Source organism: Hibiscus syriacus, unplaced genomic scaffold (assembly GCF_006381635.1).
Source record: "Hibiscus syriacus cultivar Baekdansim isolate YM2019G1 unplaced genomic scaffold, ASM638163v2 tig00111779_pilon, whole genome shotgun sequence".
Classification (NCBI taxonomy): domain Eukaryota; kingdom Viridiplantae; phylum Streptophyta; class Magnoliopsida; order Malvales; family Malvaceae; genus Hibiscus; species Hibiscus syriacus.
In genome coordinates, this window is record NW_024063176.1 from 2,322,528 (window position 1) to 2,343,734 (window position 21,207).

Here is a 21,207-nt window from a genome sequence, read left to right on the forward strand (position 1 = left end):
GCAAGGAATTCAGCATTTCATTCAAGGACAAAGCACATACGAGTTCAATACCATTTCATTCGTGAAAAGGTGGAAGAAGGGACAATAGATATGCAGAAGATCCATACCAAAGACAACATAGCAGATTTTATGACGAAGGCAATCAAAGCTGATAAATTTACTTGGTGTCGATCCTCTTGTGGCCTGTCAGAAACGTAAGCAACATGATGGTACAAGGTAGAAAGAATGGTGTGAAGATATGATTGTTCCAATCAAATCTTCAAGTGGGAGATTGTTGAAAATTAAAAGCCAAGTTGGACACATGGCCAAAAACACTTTCGGTGGCTTTTAGTGGTGCATTAATGCACCGAATGGTGGAGTCAAAAATGAGTTGTTTTTGTTGATTTTTTGGACAATGGCTAAATCATAATTTAGTTATTAAACTTTAGGGTATTTATAAATTAGTCCTTAGGTTTCAACTATAAATACCCTAGCTCATTTAGCTTCAAAATCATCCCAAAGCATTCTAGCTTTCTTCCAATACTAGAGAAATTTTAGAGAGTTTCTTGAGAGTTGTTTTCTCCTTTTTATCTAGAGAGAATTATCATTGTTTTCTCCTTGGTAGATCGAGAGAGGTTGTAATTCCTATTTTCTCATAGTGAAATTCTTCTACCATTGCCCGTGGTTTTTACCCTATTTTATTTAGGGGTTTTCCACGTAAATTTTGTGTCTCTTTTTTTATCTTCATTTTTATTTTCTCAAATTATCAGTTGCGATTTTGCTCTATCCGATAGCCGTCTTCCGCAACAAGATTTGAAACCATCAGAAAACAGAAAAAATGGAGCCGAAATATTGGTTGAAGCTTCAAGAGAGATGGAAAAAACAGTTGAGGCAATCGGTCCATGTTCCACCGATAACAGTCATGGCAATTTAGAAACATTTCGAGAGTCTAAAACACCTTTGGAATCGTAAAAAATCGAGGGAAGCCATCCTTCAAATAATATTGAAGAAGAGACTCGAAACTTGGAACCTAAGCATGACACTGGGAATGCACCAAATGCAGTTCAAAGTAGAGACTACTTGATAGAGAATAACATTTCGAGGTCGGTATTACCAGAAAATGTCCTGGAAGATGCAATGCCCTCTGTCAGATGTTGAGCAACCACAAGAAGACTTAACTTATAACATACCCCAAAATGCACAGCAGTTGGCCAAGAATTCAATGGATCAATTATCCGGTAATAGCAGTCTCGGAACATCGGAGGTCAGTGTGAGAGCATCCGTTCTTTTAATACATTTAACGAGTCTTGGAGCCATATAATGTTTGGTATAAATATATGTAAGACACCAATGTCAAACACGGGTACCATAGAAAAGAATAAAGAGTCTGCGTAACATAGAGCATGAATATGTTATGGGGTAGTCCTAAAGGACACCTTTCAGCCTGTTTTTGACTCACATATTTACCTTTCAGAACATTTCTGAATCAATTAACTACGTTGTAAACTGCTGGATTACTAAGTCTTTGTCTTGTTAAATTGTTAAAGGAACCTACAAATTCTTCAAGGAAGGGCACCGAGGAAGGTAACATTGGCGTCAATATCAATAATTCAGTAGTCATTAAGAAGGACGAAGAGGTGAAGTCAACAGCAAATCAAGGTGAATCCCAACTCTCAGTTGGACTGGAGGCGATCCAGGGACCTGAAAAATCAAATCAACATGAAGCTGTGAAGAAAGTAACCACATATGGAAGTGAGAGCGCAAGCATTCCTCAAAGTACCAGAGAAAAAGAGGTATTTGCTTCTTCCCATACATGTTGATCGTATCTACAATGTGAATGACTCATTTGCTGGAACATTTCTAAGAAATCAGAGACAGAAGTTGATCATATATGCAATGTGAACAACTCATTTGCCGCTAACGTAACTGGAAAAGAGATCTTGGAACCATCAAGGGTCTCCGGGAAACTAGTCTTCTTCAATTTGTCGAAGTTACCAAACATGGAACCAAAAAATTAACCGAAGCTAAAGCCTATGCGGGCCTATCAACTTCAGCAGGAGAAAGTAATAGCTTGAATAACATAAAAATGGTGAAAAAATACAAAATCTGACTGGTCATGATTGTATCATAGATTCACCACAGTCGAAGGAGGATAATCATGACGCCATTAACCATAATGTTTCCATGGAAGCATCAAAGCCAACAGAATCAGCAGTAAAACCTGTCGAACCTGAGGGAAATGGTAGCAATGCAGTGGCAGAATGAGGCGATTTACACAATTCTATCACACTTCTAGAAGCCATCAGAGACAGCATCAGAGCTATTCTCAACACTTCCACCATAGAAAATCTGAAACTCTTCCACTGTTGAATCTATGTAGCAATTTTCAAATAATGTAAATCTTGAACATATCGATTTTGTCCATCTTAAGGTATAAAGTAGAACCTTGAATTGAAAATTAAATGTTCTAGCTTCATTGCTTTATCCACAACATTTGTAAAATTATCTGTACATTAATATGATACTATCAGCATTAACAAATCCTAAGCCCTAAGGGAATGTTTCCTTGCAAATATCATCATTTTTTATGTTCCAAAAGGGGGTTTAATTGCCTTCAACAAAGTATGATTACACAAGTTATTCTGGAAAAAGACTGCAGGCCTAGCTAGACAAGATACTCCAAGATAAATTGTCCTATAAAGATGAATATTAAATTTGTATTAATTGTGTTTACATTTATACATCATAACGTATTTATAAATTATACTCGAAATTATGAGGTTGACTTCAAGATGGCATTGGCGTACGTGTGAAAGGCAATATAGCTTTCATAACAATGATTAAAAATAGTATTAAGAAACTAATTCATTATGAATTGGTTGCTTGAAAGAAAGTTTGTATACATCATCAAGCTTGTCATTTCCTGGACAAGAAATTCAAAGCAATGGCATGGGACTGCTTTCTTGTTCACATTACTATTTGTTTCTGCAGTCAGTCCAAATATGTCTTAATATTGGATTAATCAAAACCAAATATGTCCTAATATTGGATTAATCAACATTTTTAATAAATTAAAGTGGAAGAAGCAACTCAGCTTAAGCTGTGTTTGGATTTTGGAAGCATATGAAGAGCTGATTATAAAAGAGTACAGAAAACTCCATGATGAACCCAACACGTTCCCTAGTTGCAACCGAAACCATCTCCTCCATTGTTCCCGTCATCCTATAAAAGATTTTCCCAAACCCTTATCTATTTCAGAATACTTGAATCAGAAGAAACCATCACTAAATCCATCGTCGCTTGGAACTCAAGGTAACGAAAACAAACCCAATGTTCCTTCTTCTCATGCATCAATGTTCTGTTATTACATAGAGTTGTAGACACTTGTCCATATCGTAATCATGTTACTCTTTTTGTGTATGTAATTGCTTCATGCCCAAGGTTTTATAGCATGTGAACACAACCCTATTACAACTATGCTTTCATGAGTAATATTGAAGGCTTGAATTTCAAGTTCTGAGACTTCTGAGTGAGTTCCGAACTATGTTCCAACAGGCTTAGACAAATTTCTGGAAATCAAATGGAAGAAGATGATATATATACAAAAGATGGGACAGTGGATTACAAGGGAAATCCAGCAAATAAGAAGAAAACCGGAACCTGGAAAGCCTGTCCATATATCATAGGTAATCAATGGAAGCCATTAGATGAACTTGAAATTTCTGATAGTAAGATGGAGATTTGATGCTTTTTATGGTATATTATAAAACAGGAAATGAAGGGTGTGAAAGATTGGCATACTATGGGATGAGCACCAATTTGGTGCTTTATTTCAAGCATCAACTAAACCAGCAAAGCGCGACTGCCACCAAAAATAACCAGAACTGGGGTGGAACATGTTACATTACGCCATTGATTGGAGCGTTTCTGGCTGATTCTTATCTAGGAAGATATTGGACAATTGCCTGTTTCTCAATCATCTATATTTTTGTAAGTCTCAGTCACCAGTAAAAGAACCAATCCGAAATCGGTACCTGCAATTGTGACAAGAAAAGTTTACTTCTTTTTTTGCACAGGGAATGACACTTTTAGCATTGTCTGCATCGGTCCACGGAATGAGGCCAAGATGTTATGCGAAAGATAATTGTGATCCGACTGAGACACAAAGTGCCATGACCTTTCTAGCGCTTTACCTGATAGCACTAGGAACAGGAGGGATCAAGCCTTGTGTTTCATCGTACGGTGCCGATCAATTCGACGATGCAGATGAAAAGGAGAAGAAACACAAGAGTTCTTTCTTCAATTGGTTCTATTTTTCCATAAACATCGGTGCTCTTATTGCATCATCTGTACTGGTGTGGATTCAAACTAATAAGAGCTGGGGATGGGGTTTCGGCATCCCTGCTATAGCCATGGCTATAGCCGTTTGTTTTTTCTTCTCGGGCACTCGTTTATATCGGAACCAAATACCCGGAGGAAGCCCGATCACTCGTCTCTGTCAGGTTTTGGTGGCATCCATCAGCAAATATGATGTTGCAGTACCTGATGATAGTGCCCTTTTGTATGAGACAGCAGATGCAGAGTCCAATATCAAAGGAAGCCGCAAGATCGAACACTCCCGAAATCTCAGGTCAGCACTTCGGCTTTAATCAAATAAATACTCGTAAATCCGAAAATCATCTCAAGTCTTGATAACTTAGTATGCAACTATGAATGTAATACGTTCAGGTTCTTCGACAAAGCTGCAGTGGAAACTCAAACAGATAGATTAAAGGGCTCAGTAAATCCGTGGAGTCTTTGCACAGTCACACAGGTGGAGGAGCTGAAAGCCATAATTCGGTTGCTTCCCATATGGGCCTCGGGGATCATCTTTTCAACGGTTTACAGCCAGATGGGCAACTTATTCACGTTGCAAGGTGAAAGAATGGATACTCGAGTCGGCCACTCAAACTTCAATATCCCACCGGCATCACTCTCGATCTTCGACACTCTGAGTGTGATCTTCTGGGTGCCGGTTTACGATCGTATCATCGTCCCAATGGCTAGAAGATTCACGGGCCACAAAAACGGCCTTACACAACTTCAACGGATGGGGATTGGACTCTTCATATCGATATTCTCCATGGTAGCAGCGGCCATCCTCGAGCAAGAGAGGCTGAAAATAGTGAAACAACACAACTACTATTACGTAAAGGAAATGCCATTGACGATATTTTGGCAAGTTCCGCAGTATTTCCTCATAGGGTGCGCCGAGGTCTTCACGTTCATCGGACAATTGGAGTTTTTCTACGAACAGGCTCCCGATGCGATGCGGAGCTTCTGCTCGGCGCTGTCGTTAACGACCGTGGCTCTGGGAAGCTACTTGAGCTCTCTGCTTGTTACCATTGTTACTAGCGTAACTACCAAACATGGGAAGCTGGGGTGGATACCCGACAACCTTAATTTCGGTCATGTTGATCACTTCTTTTGGCTATTGGCTGCTCTAAGCGTAGCCAATTTTGTGGTTTTCCTGGGGATTTCCAAGTGGTATACTTATAAAACTGCCGTGGGTACTATTTCTGTCCATCAGAAATAAGCAGACACCAATTTCAAAGTTTGTGGTTGCAATTTAAGGTTGTACTTGTTCTTTATCATCTTCTCGTTGTCCACGTGTAATGTTTACGATCCCCATAGATGTAATACAAAAGAATGTACCATGTTTACTATCCTTTCTATATACTTAATTTTAACAAATGTCCATTTCGTTATTCAGTGCATTTTGTTGAAGTACCATTGTCCATGTCTGTTCATTGACGCTACTTCCTCATCTTTCCCTGTTAAAGGCTTCATGAGATGAGGCACATCCACCAGTAGAATAATAGTAAAGGATTTGAGACTACGAAGCTGCACGAATAGAAACAACACTGGAGACTTGCTCCACATATATGCCGAATGAGCTATTGAGTATCAACAAAGACTTACTGTTCTAAACAAAATCCATAATTTCATAAACACTGAGCTCAATGAATTAACAAGAAAGATTACTCTTTTATTTTCTACATAGCAAAGTTTACAACTTCACTCCACTCCACCCCACCCCACACGCTTCATAGTAGAAAACAAAGTTACACAAACATAAGTTTCATAGTAGAAAACTCTCATCTGAACCCACACATTTCATAACTTTGAAACAGAGCAATCTGTGGTTTAATTTCAATTGTTTTAGCCAGAAATGTCGATGGCTTTGACATCAGGCTTTTTAACTTCCATCTTCGGAACAGTGACAGTGAGCACACCGTTTTCCATGTCAGCCTAGATCTGATCCATCTTGGCATTCTCAGGCAGCCTGAACCTCCTCATGAACTTCCCACTGCTCCGTTCCACACGGTGCCACGTGTCGTTCTTGTCTTCCTTCTCCACCTTCCTCTCTCCTCTTATCTGCAACACCCTGTCGTCTTCAACCTCCACTTTGACCTCTTCTTTCTTGAGCCCAGGAACATCGGCCTTGAACACGTGAGCTTCAGGGGTTTCTTTCCAGTCGATCCGTGTGTTGACAAAGGCCGATGTTTCAGGAGTTCGTGTCGTCAACGAAGAGGAAGTGAAGTCCTTGAAAGGGTCCCAAACATCTAGAGAGAATGGATAGAAGACGTTGCTGCGTCGGTTGCCGAAGAAGCTTGGAATCAGAGACATTTTCAGAACTCAAGTCGAAGACTTAAAGCCCAAAATGAACTGAACTGGACTTAATTTTATCAGTTTAGGATTTTGTTGGAGTGCCATTTAACTTTTGGGTAAATTATAAATTTAGTAACTGAATTTTATTTTATTTTCTATTTTACTCACTGTATTTTAAAATTTTTTTTCCATTTAATTACTGAACTTTATAACTTTCTATCAGCGTCATGATGTGGCTCAATTAAATAACTTTTTATTCGTGAAAACGTACGGCTTCCATTTTGAGAGCAAGTGGTGGCTTCTTCTTCTTTCTGCTGCAACGGAAATCATGGGTTCAAGGTGGTTGGTTGTGGCCTTGGCAACACTGGGTGGCTTTGCGTTTCTGAAATGGGTGTTGAAGAGCGTGAATCTGTGGGTGTATGAATCCCGGTTGGGGGATTTGGAGTACTCTCTCTCGCCGGATGATTTGGGTTGGCCTGTCATCGACAACATGTGATTGTTTTTCCGAGCTTTCCGGTCCGACGAATCCGATCCCTTCATAGGTTCCTTCATTTCCAGGTGCTTTTCATTACGCTTTTTAAAAAATGATTTAAACTTTGCTCAGTACAGAGGATGGAAATATTGCAGGTAAAAAGAGACAGAGCCTTGCGAGAATGGATGTTGGAGGAAACATATGAAAACATGCATAGTAGTTTTGGTTCTGGATATCCAGGAGGTTGGAAGTGCTTGGTATTATCTTATTTCATATATATATATATCCTATTAGCAAAGGTGATTAAACAAGGAATCTGGTTATCTTTGATTTGTTCCAGGCTTTAGTCTTTTGTTCCACAACCTAAAACCAAACTAACTACTAATAATTTATTTCTAACACAAAGCCCAATTTCAAGAGGCACATGAACCAGCTGCTCTTGAAATAGATGAAGTTGAGAAAGAAGAACAGGAAGCAACTGAGGTTAAGAGAGGTAAATACATTGCAGCTTATTTCTTTGAACATGAAAAAACAAGGAGGGGAGAGATATAGAGAGAGTTGACTTTTCAACCTAAAGATAAAGGTCTTAAAAAGTAACTGATTTTAATATTAAAATAAGCCAGGCAAGTAATCTATAACAGAGAAAACGATTGAGTGCTTAAATAAATTAAATGTATAAAGTTGATTTATTAAATTGAAAATTTTTAAAGTACAGTGAATAAAATAAAAGAAAATGTATTAATTATTAAATTTGTAGTATTATTTTGTAACCATATAATGTATGCAGTAAGAGACGTTAAATGATTTATAGGGTTGAAAATATTTGGAATGGCATACATAAATATATATAAAAGTGAAAGAGTTGTACACTATCACCCACATCTTAGGATATTTAAGATTTTTTAAGAGCATTTTTTATGTCCTACATGTCTCAGGATCTAAATTTAGGCATATAAAAAACTTTAAGACTTTACGAATCTTTTAACGACTCTCCTCAGAGTTCAAGGGACAAATCTTCGACTATTTCAAATAGACAAAATATTCTTTTAGAATTTTACATTAAAATTAGGGTAAAATACACAAATAATTTTCTGACTATAGGACGATATGTTATGAAGTTCTTTAATTATTAAAAATTACAAAGTGGTCTCTCGACTATAGCATGTTACTTTATTAAGTCTCTCGATTATTAAAAGTTACAAAATGATCATTCGACTATTCATATGTTCTAAACTAATCAATTTTCGTTAAAAAAATTGATGACATTCTGAATTAAAAAATCTTAAATATCTTAAGATGTGGGTGATAGTTTACAACTCTTTCACTTTTATATATATTTATCTGTCATTCCAAACTTTTTAAACCCCGTAAATCTTTTAATGTCTCTTAGTGTATACATTATATGGTTACAAAATAATTTATGGGCTTAAATGCTTCTTTGCCCTTAAAGTATGTCATTTGTATCGAGTTATCTTTTGAAGTATTTTTCGTGATATTTTATCTTTTAAAATTTAAATTGTTATCTCATTTGTCCCAAATTATTAACTCTGTCAAATTGTACAAGGATAAATTACATAATTAGTCAACTCAATTATTCTTGTGGTTCCGTTTCGGTCATCTAACTATTTTTTTCTCAAAATCATCACTAAATTTAAATTTTTGTTTCATTTTAGTCACCAATTATTTACAAACATTTCTTTCACTTTGGCAGATGATTTCATTTTTCGATCTTCATTACCATCATTTCTAGGTTGCCAGACAATAGTATGGAACCTTGCTTTATCTTATGAATTCCTGATGCTTCCAATATGAACGTTGCTTTACCATATAATAGCATTGACGGGTACGATTGCATCATCAGTTCAACTTTTGTCTCTGTTTGTATAGATATGTCAATACCTCAAAACATTATCTTTTGTTAGTTGCCACGTCCTTTATATTGAAGTTTAACTCAAAAATGTCCTCTCACTGCAGGTCATTGTGAGTATGAGAGTAATGATGAGACTCCAACAATGTTGTGAGAAGTTCATTCTTACTAGGTGATGATTCAAGGTATCAGTTATCATTACATTCAAAACTTACAAACATTTTCATATATATTATCCATTTTCATCCATGGATATAAATTGAACCACTTACGCATTTCGCTCTTTTCTCTTGCAGCATATCATTCTCTATGGACCATAGATGATATCTCCAAGTCGATGCAACAAATAGATGTGGCTGAAATCGATCTGTCACCTTTGTTTCATTCACACTCCGATTTCAAATTCTTGCTACAACATTCTGAATGCAGGAAGTCGTCCCTTTGCCCCATTCGCTCTACTGTTACGATATTTGTGCATAATCTGTAATTATAGTTGGCTTTAATCTTCATACCAAAGACACCCTATCTAGTGTCTGTCTTCTCTTATTAATAGGTTAGGTGTTTGTGCTATAGGATTAAGCTTAGTGGTTGGGGTTCTAGGGTTTTTTTTAAACAAAAAATTCAACACATCATATAAGGTTGTTGTTGCTCGTGCAACCTTTCAATCACTATTGCTAATTTGTTATGGCTGATGAAAATGTTCACTCAAGTATGCTGTGAATATAATATAGAAGTTCAGCGTAAAAAAAGAAATATTTGTGAATAATTGGTGACTAAAATGGAAAAAAAAGTTAAATTTTATAATGATTTTGAAAAAAAAATAATTAGATCTCCAAAATGAAATTGTGAAAATAGTTGAGTGACTGATCTTTAGTGTTTTTAATGGGGTTAATGATTTAAAGCAAACAAGGTATCAATTTAAGGTATTGATTTAAATTTTAAAGACAAAACGTTTTAAAAAATGTTTTAAGGGACAACTCGATACAAATAACATATTTTAAGAGCAATGATACATTTAAACCATAATTTGTACTATAAATGTGCTTGTTTATGGTTTTGTTAGAGCATTAAAAATTAAAAAAGATGTTAATAATATTTAAAGTAAGTGATTAAAATGTCTCAATTAATATTTCTTATCTCTCAAGTTATGAGTTCAATGCTTACGAGCAAGATTTATCTTCCCTCTCTCCTTAAATAAAAATTATTTTAAAAAATTAGAAGAAATCACCTCATATATAGTTAATTGATTATTTTTAAGATAAGTTTAGATATTATTTAATCTTTTAAGTTTTAAGTTGGTATAATTAGAAATGAATAATGAATTTTGACCCTATTTGATTTTACAGAGTTGTTTTTTGAAATTAATTTATGAATTTTGACAAGATCCTTTTACATGATCTTTATCAGATAATGCTTGAACGTATGCTATTCCATGGTTCCCTTACGAAGAAAGTGCTGAAAGCGATGAAGGCTTGGTGGATAATGTGAATTTCTTCCTGATCTTACTTGGAAATGCAAGTCATGTTAATATTTTTTAACATGCCTTCACCTGTAATAACGAAACCAACTTTCTCATTGGTTCCCTTATTAAGATTTGTTCTGCAAACCTTTTCCATTGGGATTAAAATACTTGTGAATTAACAAGAGAGATTATTCTTTTATTTCTGATATAGCAAAGTTGACAATCTTCATTTCGCACACTTACATAAACATAAGTTTGATAGTAGAAAACTCTAATCTGACAGAGACAAGCCCACTCATAAGATTGAAACAGAGTAATATTTTTGTTTAAGTAGAATATTTTTTTAGCCAGAAATGTCTATGGCTTTGACATCAGGCTTTTTAACTTCCATCTTCGGAACGGTAACAGTGAGCACACCGTTTTCCATGGAAGCTTTGATCTGATCCATCTTGGCATTCTCAGGCAGCCTGAACCTCCTCGTGAACTTCCCACTGCTCCGTTCCACCCTGTGCCACGTGTCGTTCTTGTCTTCCTTCTCCACCTTCCTCTCCCCGCTTATCTGCAACACTCTGTCGTCCTCGACCTCCACTTTCACCTCCTCTTTCTTAAGCCCAGGAACATCGGCCTTGAACACGTGAGCTTCAGGGGTTTCTTTCCAATCGATCCGTGTGTTGACAAATGCCGATGTCTCTGGGGTTCGTGTCGTCAACGAAGAGGAAGTGAAGTCCTTGAAAGGGTCCCAAACATCGAGAGAGAATGGATCGAAGACGTTGCTGCGTCGGTTGCCGAAGAAGCTTGGAATCAGAGACATTTTCAGGACTGAAATAACCTTGATGGCAAAGAAAACTCAGAGAACTTTGTCTGAGATGTTTTGGAATCCTTGCTTGTTCTCTCCGGTTATTCAAGGTGGGATTATTTATACTAGTAGTGGAGGATTCTAGCGTTCACAAGATGTTTCTACTTTTATTCGGAACATTTGCCCAGATATTTGTAATAACCGGAAACTGAAAAGACACTTCAACTCCAGGACATTCATGAATGTTCATATTCTATATACGGGCTTTATGCATACACAAGTCGGGGACTTAAAAGCCCAATGTGAACTGAATTGGACCTAATTTTATTAGTTTAGGATCTAGCAGGAGTGCGATTCAAATTTTTTTTAGGTATTCATTTCCAAAACAAACTGTAAGTGAGATTCAATTTATTTTAGCTAAAAGTTGATAAATTTTTATTTATTTAATTTATTATATAATTAATGTTAAATTCTTGAAGATTTTCCTTTTAATGTTCCGGAGAGTTTAAATTTTGTGTTTCAAATTCTGTCAAGAGCCATTAAGAAAATGTTAATAGAATCGCTTTATATACCTAAACAAATTTTCTAAAAATAAAAAAACCGTATCAAATTAAAAAATTATCCATGAAGATCAAACCCAGATCTTAAGTACATAAAAATGCTGATAAAAATTCTTAAATGTCTTAGGAGATAGGTACAATCCTACCAATGCAATTATTTAAATCTAATATTTTTTTATAATTACCGATATATGATCTATTCATTGACTAAGTCGGATCGGGTACCGCATAGGCAATGACGACCCTCCCAACCCAGCTTGTTCAATTCACAAATATCAGGATTCGAGCTCTTTACTTAAGAGATTTAGTACCTCATCCCACTAGATAATTAGTTGATCATTAGTTTAATTCCCCTCCACTGTAATTAAATCTAATGAATTTTGATTTAATCTAATTATATAGAAAAAAATAAACTTCAGATTTAAATTAGATTATACAAAAGAGATTTGAGGTCCATTTTTTAATTATTTCTCTATATTATCGAATAAAAATAAGAAAAATACTCGCATCAGATTAGAAGTAGGTTTTTTTCCCTAAAATTTAAAATAGATTTGAAATAGATGAAACTCATTAAATACCGAATTAAATGAAAATTAAATAATTATTTTAATTTTTAAATTAAAATCGAGACAATAAGGAAACAGTACTCTCATTTCCGTCCCTGGTATACAATACCAACTTACATCGTGCAATATGCAATAACAACCATATCATGTTTAATGCCGTAGAAACGAAGTTTTAGCCTACTCGTTTGCAACGAACTTTTAGTCCCACGATTCAAACTACTTAAGGTTCTCTCTTATATAATAAACCTCGAGGCAAGCATCTTCCCTTTCTCCTTCAAGACCCTTCAAGACTCCAAATCTTTTCTATCAAGAAAACAAAAGAAACCCAAAAATGCTTGAATTTAGGCTAGTTCATGGTTCTCTTCTGAAGAAAGTGGTGAAAGCGATTAAGGGCTTTGTGGATGATGCCCTCTTCTTCTTTACGGCGGATGGCGTCTCGTTGCATCTCGTAGAACCGACCAAAGTGGTAGTTTTATATCTGTTTCTGTCACCTCAAAGCTTCGACCACTATCACTGCGATGATGACATCATCTTGGGAATTAATCTCAAAACCTTGTACAAGAAACTCAAACGCTGCAGTGAAGGCAACACCCTCACAATCACCGCTAAGCACGACGAAGATGTCATTACATTCACGTACCACAGGCCAAGTACCTTGCCGGATTTCCAGGGTACTTATATTATTCTCTTTTAATTATCCCAATCAAGATGAAGATTCTTTAAGTTGAACTGAACATATTTTTGGTGTTTCTTAATGCCTGCGCTAATTATGTTGGATTAAAGACCGAATGTACAATTTATCGGAATATTACCTGAAACGGATGGAATTAATCAACGGTCAATTAGTTCAACTCCCGGAGATGAACACTTTGGATGCTATTATCCGAATGCCTTCAGCAAAGCTCGTTAGGATTTTTGAAGGTCTTGGCCGCATTGGTGATATTGGTCCGAACATCAATCCAAGATTCTTTGAATACCATTTCAGGGATCTTCTTTAACTCTAAGTTTGATGTGGTTTGCAGTTACTGTCTCTGTTACCAAGGAAAAGGTGAAGTTTTCCACAACGGATGGTGATAACATAACTGCAAAAGCTGTTATCAGGCAAAATAAAGATAAAGTAGGCAATTCTTGGGTCGCTAAGTTGTTCTAACTCTTCGTTTTTCTTACAAGTTTTCTTGTTATATATATGCATGCAGCCAGCTGAAGAAGCAACGATTATAGAGTTGACCGAGCCTGCATCATTCACAATTGAATTGAGGTACATAAATTCCTTTGCATACGCTACTCCGTTATCAAAAACAGTGTTCATCAGCTTGCAATCAGAACCGCCACTTATGTTGGTCAAGTACGGTGTAGCCAACGTGGCAGAAATCATGTTCTACTTGAACGGTATTGAGGATGAATGATGTCTGATGTTTGTGTCATTAATGTCTCCTTGAGAACTCATGTGCTTGGGTTTTGCTACAGATTGTTATAAATGATGCATCTTATTCCTTATTAATCTTCATTGATAAATATATAGATATAGATATAGATATGTAAAGAGAGAAAGGATACAAAAGAAAGGTAATTCCAGTAAAAGATTTCAGCCAAATTCTCCATAAAAGAAGACAAATACATGTATATATGTTCAACAAAACTGCAATTCTTCTACTTTGGTATCTCTGCAAAAAGAGGGACAATCCCACACTAAAACCACTTAACATTGGCTGGAATTTGTGCCTATATGTTCCCTGCTAATGGATATATTGTTACATATTGCGTTTCTTGGCTTCAGTGTAGAGAACAACTCCAGCTACCGTGAGCGAGTATCCGAGCATCCTGGTAACTGATACTGGGTTTTTGAAAATCAAGATCGATATAACCACAGCCACCGCCCCCTTCGCATTCCCCAACACCTGCAACAACGACAACCACACTTAAGATCGATATAGTTGAACATATTCATATTAGGCACGCACGTGTACCGAGTAATTTTACCTGAAGAGTCAAGGGACTGGCATGCTTAGTGACCAAAAAATTGGCCAAGTTGACAAAATATGCAAGTGCAGAATTGAAGAGGAGACACAATAAGAACCTCCGATCATCTCTTGCAAGTGCAATGGTGATTCCGATCACACCTTCTTCCATGTAAAGAGCTGCTGCAACAAGGGCTATTAGAGCTACAGGTGCCATGTACATTAGCAAGTTCATGGAGTTGAGCTTTTCCCTGATAAAATTAACCAATGAAAGCTAATTTAGCATCGTTTCTGCATTCAGAAAGTAGGTTTCAAAAGCAATGCTAAACAAAGCCGATTTCAGAAAATGTCCTTACCCTTCAGAAGAGAGCAAAATCCCTTGAATCCATGATCATTAAGAGCTCTTGCAGCTGTGGCACCAATGCACATTATAAATCCAAACAGATGAAACAGTTGTTCTCCCTTCAATCGATGCATTAACACATGAACCAAATCAATAACCAGTTAACAGCATATCACAATTAAAAAAGAACTACGTAACAATCCAAGCGCTTACTCCAGTAGCAATAATAACACCGGTTACAACAGGAATCAGTGTGACATACGTAAGCCAGCCTTCTCTCTTGGCCGTCAACACCACCGCTAAAACCGCCGTGAAGAACGGCGTGGTGGCACCGACTGCCTGGTTGAACGAAACTGGGAGGTATCTAAGAGAAATGTTCCCGCCGACAACGGATAAACAAAAGATGATCCCCAAGGCGGATATCTTCAGCATCTGCAGCCGCGATCTTACTCTTTGCAGAGAAGCTATTTTCTGCCATTCAATGGAGATGTAACTCAGCAAAGAGCACGCCAACATGTGGCATAACGTGAGGAAGATCGGATATTTGAACCCATAATCGCTTAGCAAGAACTTGTTCAATAACAAAACCCCAATGTTGGAGGAATACCATGCTGCTGTTAGCCCGATCGTGAATAAACTTCTCATCGGATTTTGATAATGAATCTTCAAATAAAAAACAAAATTTTCCTGTGTATTTGATAAAAACGAGAAAAAATTGCTTTTTTAAGATAATTTAGATATACAGAAGATATAATGAAGAAGAAAGTAAACTATAAAACAGGTTGAAACCCAGAATTTCTTGCTGGTCATCGCTATTACAGAATATAGAGAATTTAGCATTGGGATTTGACTGTTAAAGTAAACAAATTAGAAGAAGGTTCTGGTTTTTGTGATGTATGAAGGGGAAATTAGAGAACCTGAGGTGATGGGTTTTTTTTTTCTCAGGTTTTTTAGGAGCTTATGTCGAAGAGTTCTTGTTCTTCCCTAGTTTTCGTTACATTATATTCCTTTTTATTTTATTTGTGAGCGAGAAAAAAAATATAGTAATCAACCGTTTTCTCAGTTGTATCCTACAAAAGTAGAGATTTTCTTGCATTTTCCCAGAAAACAAACGCCATTTATTTTTCCCGAGTATGTGGATTGTTGTAAATTTTGAAGACTGAGAATTGTAAGTCTGTGTTGAGCTTTCTCTCCACTAATTTCTTCTTCTTTTTCAGAGAAACCACTAATTTTATTATTATTATTCATGGTGGCTCTTGTTCTCTACTAAACCTGCTAAATAAACACCAACATATGTGACGTGACAATTTTCATTCGTTTATTATATTTAGGATAAATTAACTAAACAAATTTTATTAATAATTTATTTAATATATTTTGAACGTTTAAAAAATTATTTGGAGATCTTTATTCGATGAGAAATTAATTTAATTTTCAAAATATAGAGAATTACGTTAATCGTTTTTTACCAACGTTAATTGAGCATTAATTAATAATGGCCTAGCCTTGATTTTTCTGATATGAACGAAGAAAGATCAACCACAAGTTCACCATATATATAAACATAAAGTAGATGACGGAATTAAATATGAAGTTGCTGCTAATATAGATCCCATTGAAAACAACTCAACCACCATTTATTTTCCATAAAATGATCATGGGAAAAAAATCCAATATCGTTCGACCAATAGATAACTCTTGTCCATAAAGTAACATTTCTCTAAAAAAAAATAAAGTTAAAGACAATTAAATGTTTTTAATGAAGATTTCTATGACCTTTTTAGTTAACATTTGTTAAATGTTACTTTTAAGTATAAATTAAACTTATAAATTAAATTTTATCTTTCGAATTATGTTAAGAGTTATTAAAGGATTTACATAATTAATAATATTTTAATTGTTTGAAGATAATATTATGTGAAGTTGAATAATGGTATATGATAGGATTAAGACCTGGATTTAATTCACATTGTTATACCTTTGATGGTGGTCTCCGGTAACTACTCCCTCTCTTTCCCGCTCGAAATTTATAGGTAAATCTCTTTTGCTTATCAGAGATTTTAAGGAATTTGTATTCTCTGAATATAGACTTATGAATCAATTATAATACATAGATAGAATCTCTGATAAGATCATGTGAACTATTAGAACAAAGTCCAAGAGTTGACATCATATCTATTTATCTATACATGACATTAGCCACGGCTGAGCAGGAGGTTTAGGAAGAAAAAAAAAGAATCGTCAACCACAACTCTCCTTATGCTTTTATCTCCCTAAAAAATAAGCATCAACCAATGATCGTTATCTTATCGTTTTTTATTTTTCGCCCAAATAAGAATGGATTAACTGCCAACGATTGATGAGACCAAATTGTTCTCGTCAGCCATTAGTGCGAAGAGCATGGACGAGCTTTCACGATTGAGAGAATCAATTGAAATCCTCCCAAAAATCTAAACAATTATCCTTATCTCTCATTTTTCTTCCTAAAACCTACCCAAACACTCTGGTTTCTCTAACCAGGTGAAGCATATGATGGGGGAGAAAAAAGGTGAAAAGAGACAGTGTGAACATTATTGTCTTTCCCTCACACCAAGATAGTCTTCTCATTGACTTTTTAGCTCGGACCATTCACACCTCTAACTACCCATGATCCGAGCATAAAGTAAAAGACGATAAATGCATTTATTATCATAAGTCTTAGATCAAGTCACTTTATGACATTCTCTTGACAAGAGGAGACAAATGTTATACCTCCAGAGGTCGCCTCTAAAAGCTACTCACTCTTTTCACCAGGTGAAACCTCTAAGTAAATCTCCCTTGCTCATCGGAGTTCTTAAGGAACATGTGTTCTCCGAAGATAGACCTTTGAGTTAATTACAATATATAGATAAGATATATGGCTCGATCACATGATCCACCAAAACAAAAATCTATGATTTAATGATCATATCTATCTAAACTACTAACCTACAAATAGTTATAATAGCTTACACATAACTCTCCCATCTTACGTAATATTATATCTTTAATCAATTTATTTAAATATTTGAGAAATTGAATAACTACACATTTATTAATTTTTATCTCTAATAAAATTTAAATTTTATAAAAATATTTATTCATAGTCCTAGTCCATCCTAAACCGATAAATTTAAGTCAAATTCAATTCACATTATGCTTAAGGGTCTGTTTGATAATGCTTTCTAAAAGTACTTTTAGTTAAAAAAAACTCGTTTTGACTGTAAAATCAATGTCAAACATGTAAAAGATGAAGAAGAAAATTACGGTGGAATCGGTAGTTTCAAATCAACTACAAAAGCTAAGTTTTCTAGCTTTTTCATTTTCAACTTTACGTTTAGAAACAAATTATAATTTTACCTTACTATTGCTTGTGCTCTACTTCGTTATGTATTTATATTTTATTTTAATAATTTAATACTAACATCCTTAAAAAATAATTTATTTTAGTTATTTTTCTTATGGAAGCCACTAATTTTATCAAAAGTAGAAAATATCCAAATTATAATGAAAGTTTACAATCACAACCGTAAACTAAACCTAATAAGAATATTTTTCTAAACACAAGAAAAGTAACCACTTAAGATCACACAAGTATTATATGAATAAACTCGAACAAGAGATAAATACAAATAGACCTGACTGCATCAGTAAACGAACCACAAAGGAGAATAAAACTATTGAAATACCATCGACATACTGTAAATCAAAATCAAGCAATGCGAAAATACTATCCACGAACGCAAATAGTATATCTAAATTCAATCTGCATGTCAAAAACAGAAAAAATCATCGTGATAACAAATAAATATTATTTTAATCGAGGTTCCATGAAGAATGGGATGCTGACTGTCACTGTTTCGAAAAAGGAAGTGAAAAGTCCTAATGTCAAAGCCATCGACATTTCTAGCTAAAAAACTTCAACTTCAACCACAGATTACTCTGCTTCAAAGTTATGAAATTAGTGGACTTCTATTTATGTTTATAGAAGTGAAGTGAAGTGAAGTGAAGTAAAGTAAACTTTTATATGCGGAAAATAAAAGAGTAATCTTCCCTGTCTGTGAAATGATTTGTTAACTGAACCACGCCACGCCATCCACCCAGCCTGCTCCTATTCATTTTAACCTTTCAATATAGTCTATTTTACACCATTGCCATTACAACGCCACCGTTTCATCCACCCAAAATGCCGAAAACCGTAATAAACAATATTTTTAATTCAAAATTAAACCTTGCCCGTTTCAAAATCAAAATCGAAGCACTCCCGGCTTGGCCTCGTCCCTCTTTAATTTCCCCAAAACTATCGGATTTCTTCCATTTTGATAATTCTCTCTTCTCGATCTTTATCCGCTTCGGGTAAATTTTCAATTGATTCCATATCTATCTCTTCTCGTTCGTTTATTTTTTTAGTTTTTCTTTTTGATTTATTTGGTGTTTGGATCTTGCAGGTTTGAGAGGGAAGAGATAAAAGACATATGAAATGGCGCATAGAGTAGATCATGAATACGAGTACCTTTTCAAGATCGTCTTGATCGGCGATTCTGGAGTTGGAAAATCAAATATCCTCTCTAGGTACACCAGAAACGAGTTCTGTTTAGAATCTAAATCCACTATCGGCGTCGAGTTTGCTACGAGAACTCTCCAGGTTTTTTTCATCTATTCAATCGATACTTGTTTGATGGTCCTTGTGTTTTTTTTCTTTTCAATTCTCTGCTGATAATTAATTGGTCTTGAAGTTTCTAGAACTTGAAAATGCTCTTCAACGTTGATATTTTTAAGTATATTAGATTACTTTATGATCTGATTTAGTTTCGTGGGGAATAAATTGCTTGACGAACTATACTGTGGATTCTTATGCTTAGTTAAACATTTATTACGTAAAAAGTTATTTTAATTCTACATGAAGAATCTGATTGCGTTCTCTTGCAACTTGATTTTTAGCTTGGAAGTTCATTTGAGTGATATGCTGTAAAAGAAGGGACAATGAAAATAATCTGACAGTGATAATCATCAAAGGCGCTTTCATGTCTTTCTTTTATTTGTGTATTTTTCACAAATAACATGTTGTTGAGCTGAGATGACTGTTCCGTTTCTATTTCCCTTTACAAATTCTACATTTAAGAAATATTGAAGATTTGATCCATTCAGAATATATTTTTTTTATTTAGATGGATGGATTGATGTATTTTTGCGGACTCTTTTATGAATTATGATGCTCCAAATATATGGGGGGGGGGGAAACTTAAAAAGAAATCAAGTATACTCGTGTCGAACTTATATCCATACCACTATCAGGGTGAGGGGAAAGCATTTCTCTCTTATTTCATTGAATTGAAATGCTTTATCATCATTTTCATTTCCTGGTTTGATCAAATCAGCTCTACTTCTTTTCCTGGGTTAGTCCAGGCTGTTGTTCATGGCCCCATGATATAAACAATATTTTCTTCATTTTCCAGGCTGATATATTGGATTTATTAGAATCTTCATTTCTTTGTTCACTAGTAATCATGATAATGGAGATTGATGAACTGTTTGGTTTGTATTTAGCTATTAATTTCTCTTCATCATCATAATATAGGTGGAGGGAAAGGCGGTGAAGGCACAGATATGGGATACAGCAGGTCAGGAGAGATATCGAGCTATCACTAGTGCTTACTACAGAGGAGCCGTTGGTGCAATTCTTGTCTATGACATAACCAAGAGGCAAACCTTTGATAATGTTCAGAGGTGGCTGCGTGAATTAAGGAACCATGCTGATTCCAACATCGTCCTCATGATGGCTGGAAATAAGTCTGACTTGAACCATCTCAGAGCTGTTTCCGAACAGGATGGTCAAGCCCTGGCCGAGAAGGAAGGGCTTTCTTTTCTCGAAACATCAGCTTTGGATGCCACCAACATCCAGAAGGCATTCCAAACCATATTGACCGAGGTCTACCATATCGTAAGCAAAAAGGCATTGGCAGCACAGGAAGCCAAAGCTAATGCCTCGATTCCCGGTCAGGGAACAACCATTAATGTGGCTGAGACATCAGGGAACACTAAGAAAGGATGCTGTTCTACTTGAAGGGAAAAAAGGTAATATTATTTTTTACTTGATTGTGAAATTTTTAAACAAATCCATTTGTTAGCAGCTCGAAGAGACTTTTTTTTTATATAAAAAAAATCGACACGTTTTCTTCAAAAGTGGAAGATGGGAGGTTGGAACTTGGAAGTTCTTTTAGAAACAAAGGTTTAAATTGTTTTATTTGATCAGTCACCAACTTGTAATAAAAGTGTTAAGACTTGTTTTCCCTATGTTTTTAAACATGTCTGTGAGTTATGTAAAGTGTATGGTTATGAGAATTGAAAGGAACAAAACAGATCAAGAATGGACAGTATAAACCGAATCAAATTAATTCATTTATGGTTTTCTAAAGATAAATGCAATTAATTGTTATTTTAATAGACAAAACTTCTCAAATTATAATCTATATTTCACATTAATTCTTAACTTTTAAATGGGTTTAATCAATTATTCAAAATATTAATATTATAT

The 21,207-nt window shown here is 35.3% G+C and overlaps 5 protein-coding genes and 1 pseudogene across 5 annotated transcripts; 3 read left to right on the forward strand and 3 right to left on the reverse strand.

Moving 5' to 3' along the window:
* Positions 1–3,216: 3,216 nt before the first annotated feature.
* On the forward strand, positions 3,217–5,554 carry LOC120170419 (protein NRT1/ PTR FAMILY 8.1-like). Its single transcript, XM_039178350.1, has 5 exons — positions 3,217–3,291; positions 3,535–3,665; positions 3,752–3,969; positions 4,056–4,609; positions 4,708–5,554. Exons 2-5 carry the CDS (start codon positions 3,560–3,562, stop codon positions 5,552–5,554), a joined length of 1,725 nt encoding a protein of 574 aa, XP_039034281.1. The 5' UTR covers positions 3,217–3,291; positions 3,535–3,559.
* A 391-nt stretch (positions 5,555–5,945) lies between these two features.
* On the reverse strand, positions 5,946–6,675 carry LOC120170327 (18.2 kDa class I heat shock protein-like). The gene has a single exon (XM_039178287.1). It carries the CDS (start codon positions 6,646–6,648, stop codon positions 6,271–6,273), a length of 378 nt encoding a protein of 125 aa, XP_039034218.1. The 5' UTR covers positions 6,649–6,675; the 3' UTR covers positions 5,946–6,270.
* Positions 6,676–10,648: 3,973 nt separating this feature from the next.
* LOC120170326 (17.3 kDa class I heat shock protein-like) lies at positions 10,649–11,333 on the reverse strand. Its single transcript, XM_039178286.1, has one exon. It carries the CDS (start codon positions 11,240–11,242, stop codon positions 10,775–10,777), a length of 468 nt encoding a protein of 155 aa, XP_039034217.1. The 5' UTR covers positions 11,243–11,333; the 3' UTR covers positions 10,649–10,774.
* Positions 11,334–12,684: 1,351 nt separating this feature from the next.
* On the forward strand, positions 12,685–13,759 carry LOC120170420 (proliferating cell nuclear antigen-like). Its single transcript, XM_039178351.1, has 4 exons — positions 12,685–13,024; positions 13,137–13,289; positions 13,376–13,470; positions 13,550–13,759. The coding sequence occupies exons 1-4, from the start codon at positions 12,685–12,687 to the stop codon at positions 13,757–13,759; spliced, it is 798 nt and encodes a 265-aa protein (XP_039034282.1).
* Positions 13,760–14,042: 283 nt separating this feature from the next.
* Positions 14,043–15,363, reverse strand: LOC120170313 (annotated as a pseudogene).
* Positions 15,364–18,891: 3,528 nt separating this feature from the next.
* On the forward strand, positions 18,892–21,029 carry LOC120170309 (ras-related protein Rab11C-like). Its single transcript, XM_039178270.1, has 3 exons — positions 18,892–19,028; positions 19,121–19,317; positions 20,251–21,029. Exons 2-3 carry the CDS (start codon positions 19,153–19,155, stop codon positions 20,734–20,736), a joined length of 651 nt encoding a protein of 216 aa, XP_039034201.1. The 5' UTR covers positions 18,892–19,028; positions 19,121–19,152; the 3' UTR covers positions 20,737–21,029.
* The last annotated feature ends 178 nt before the right edge of the window (positions 21,030–21,207 follow it).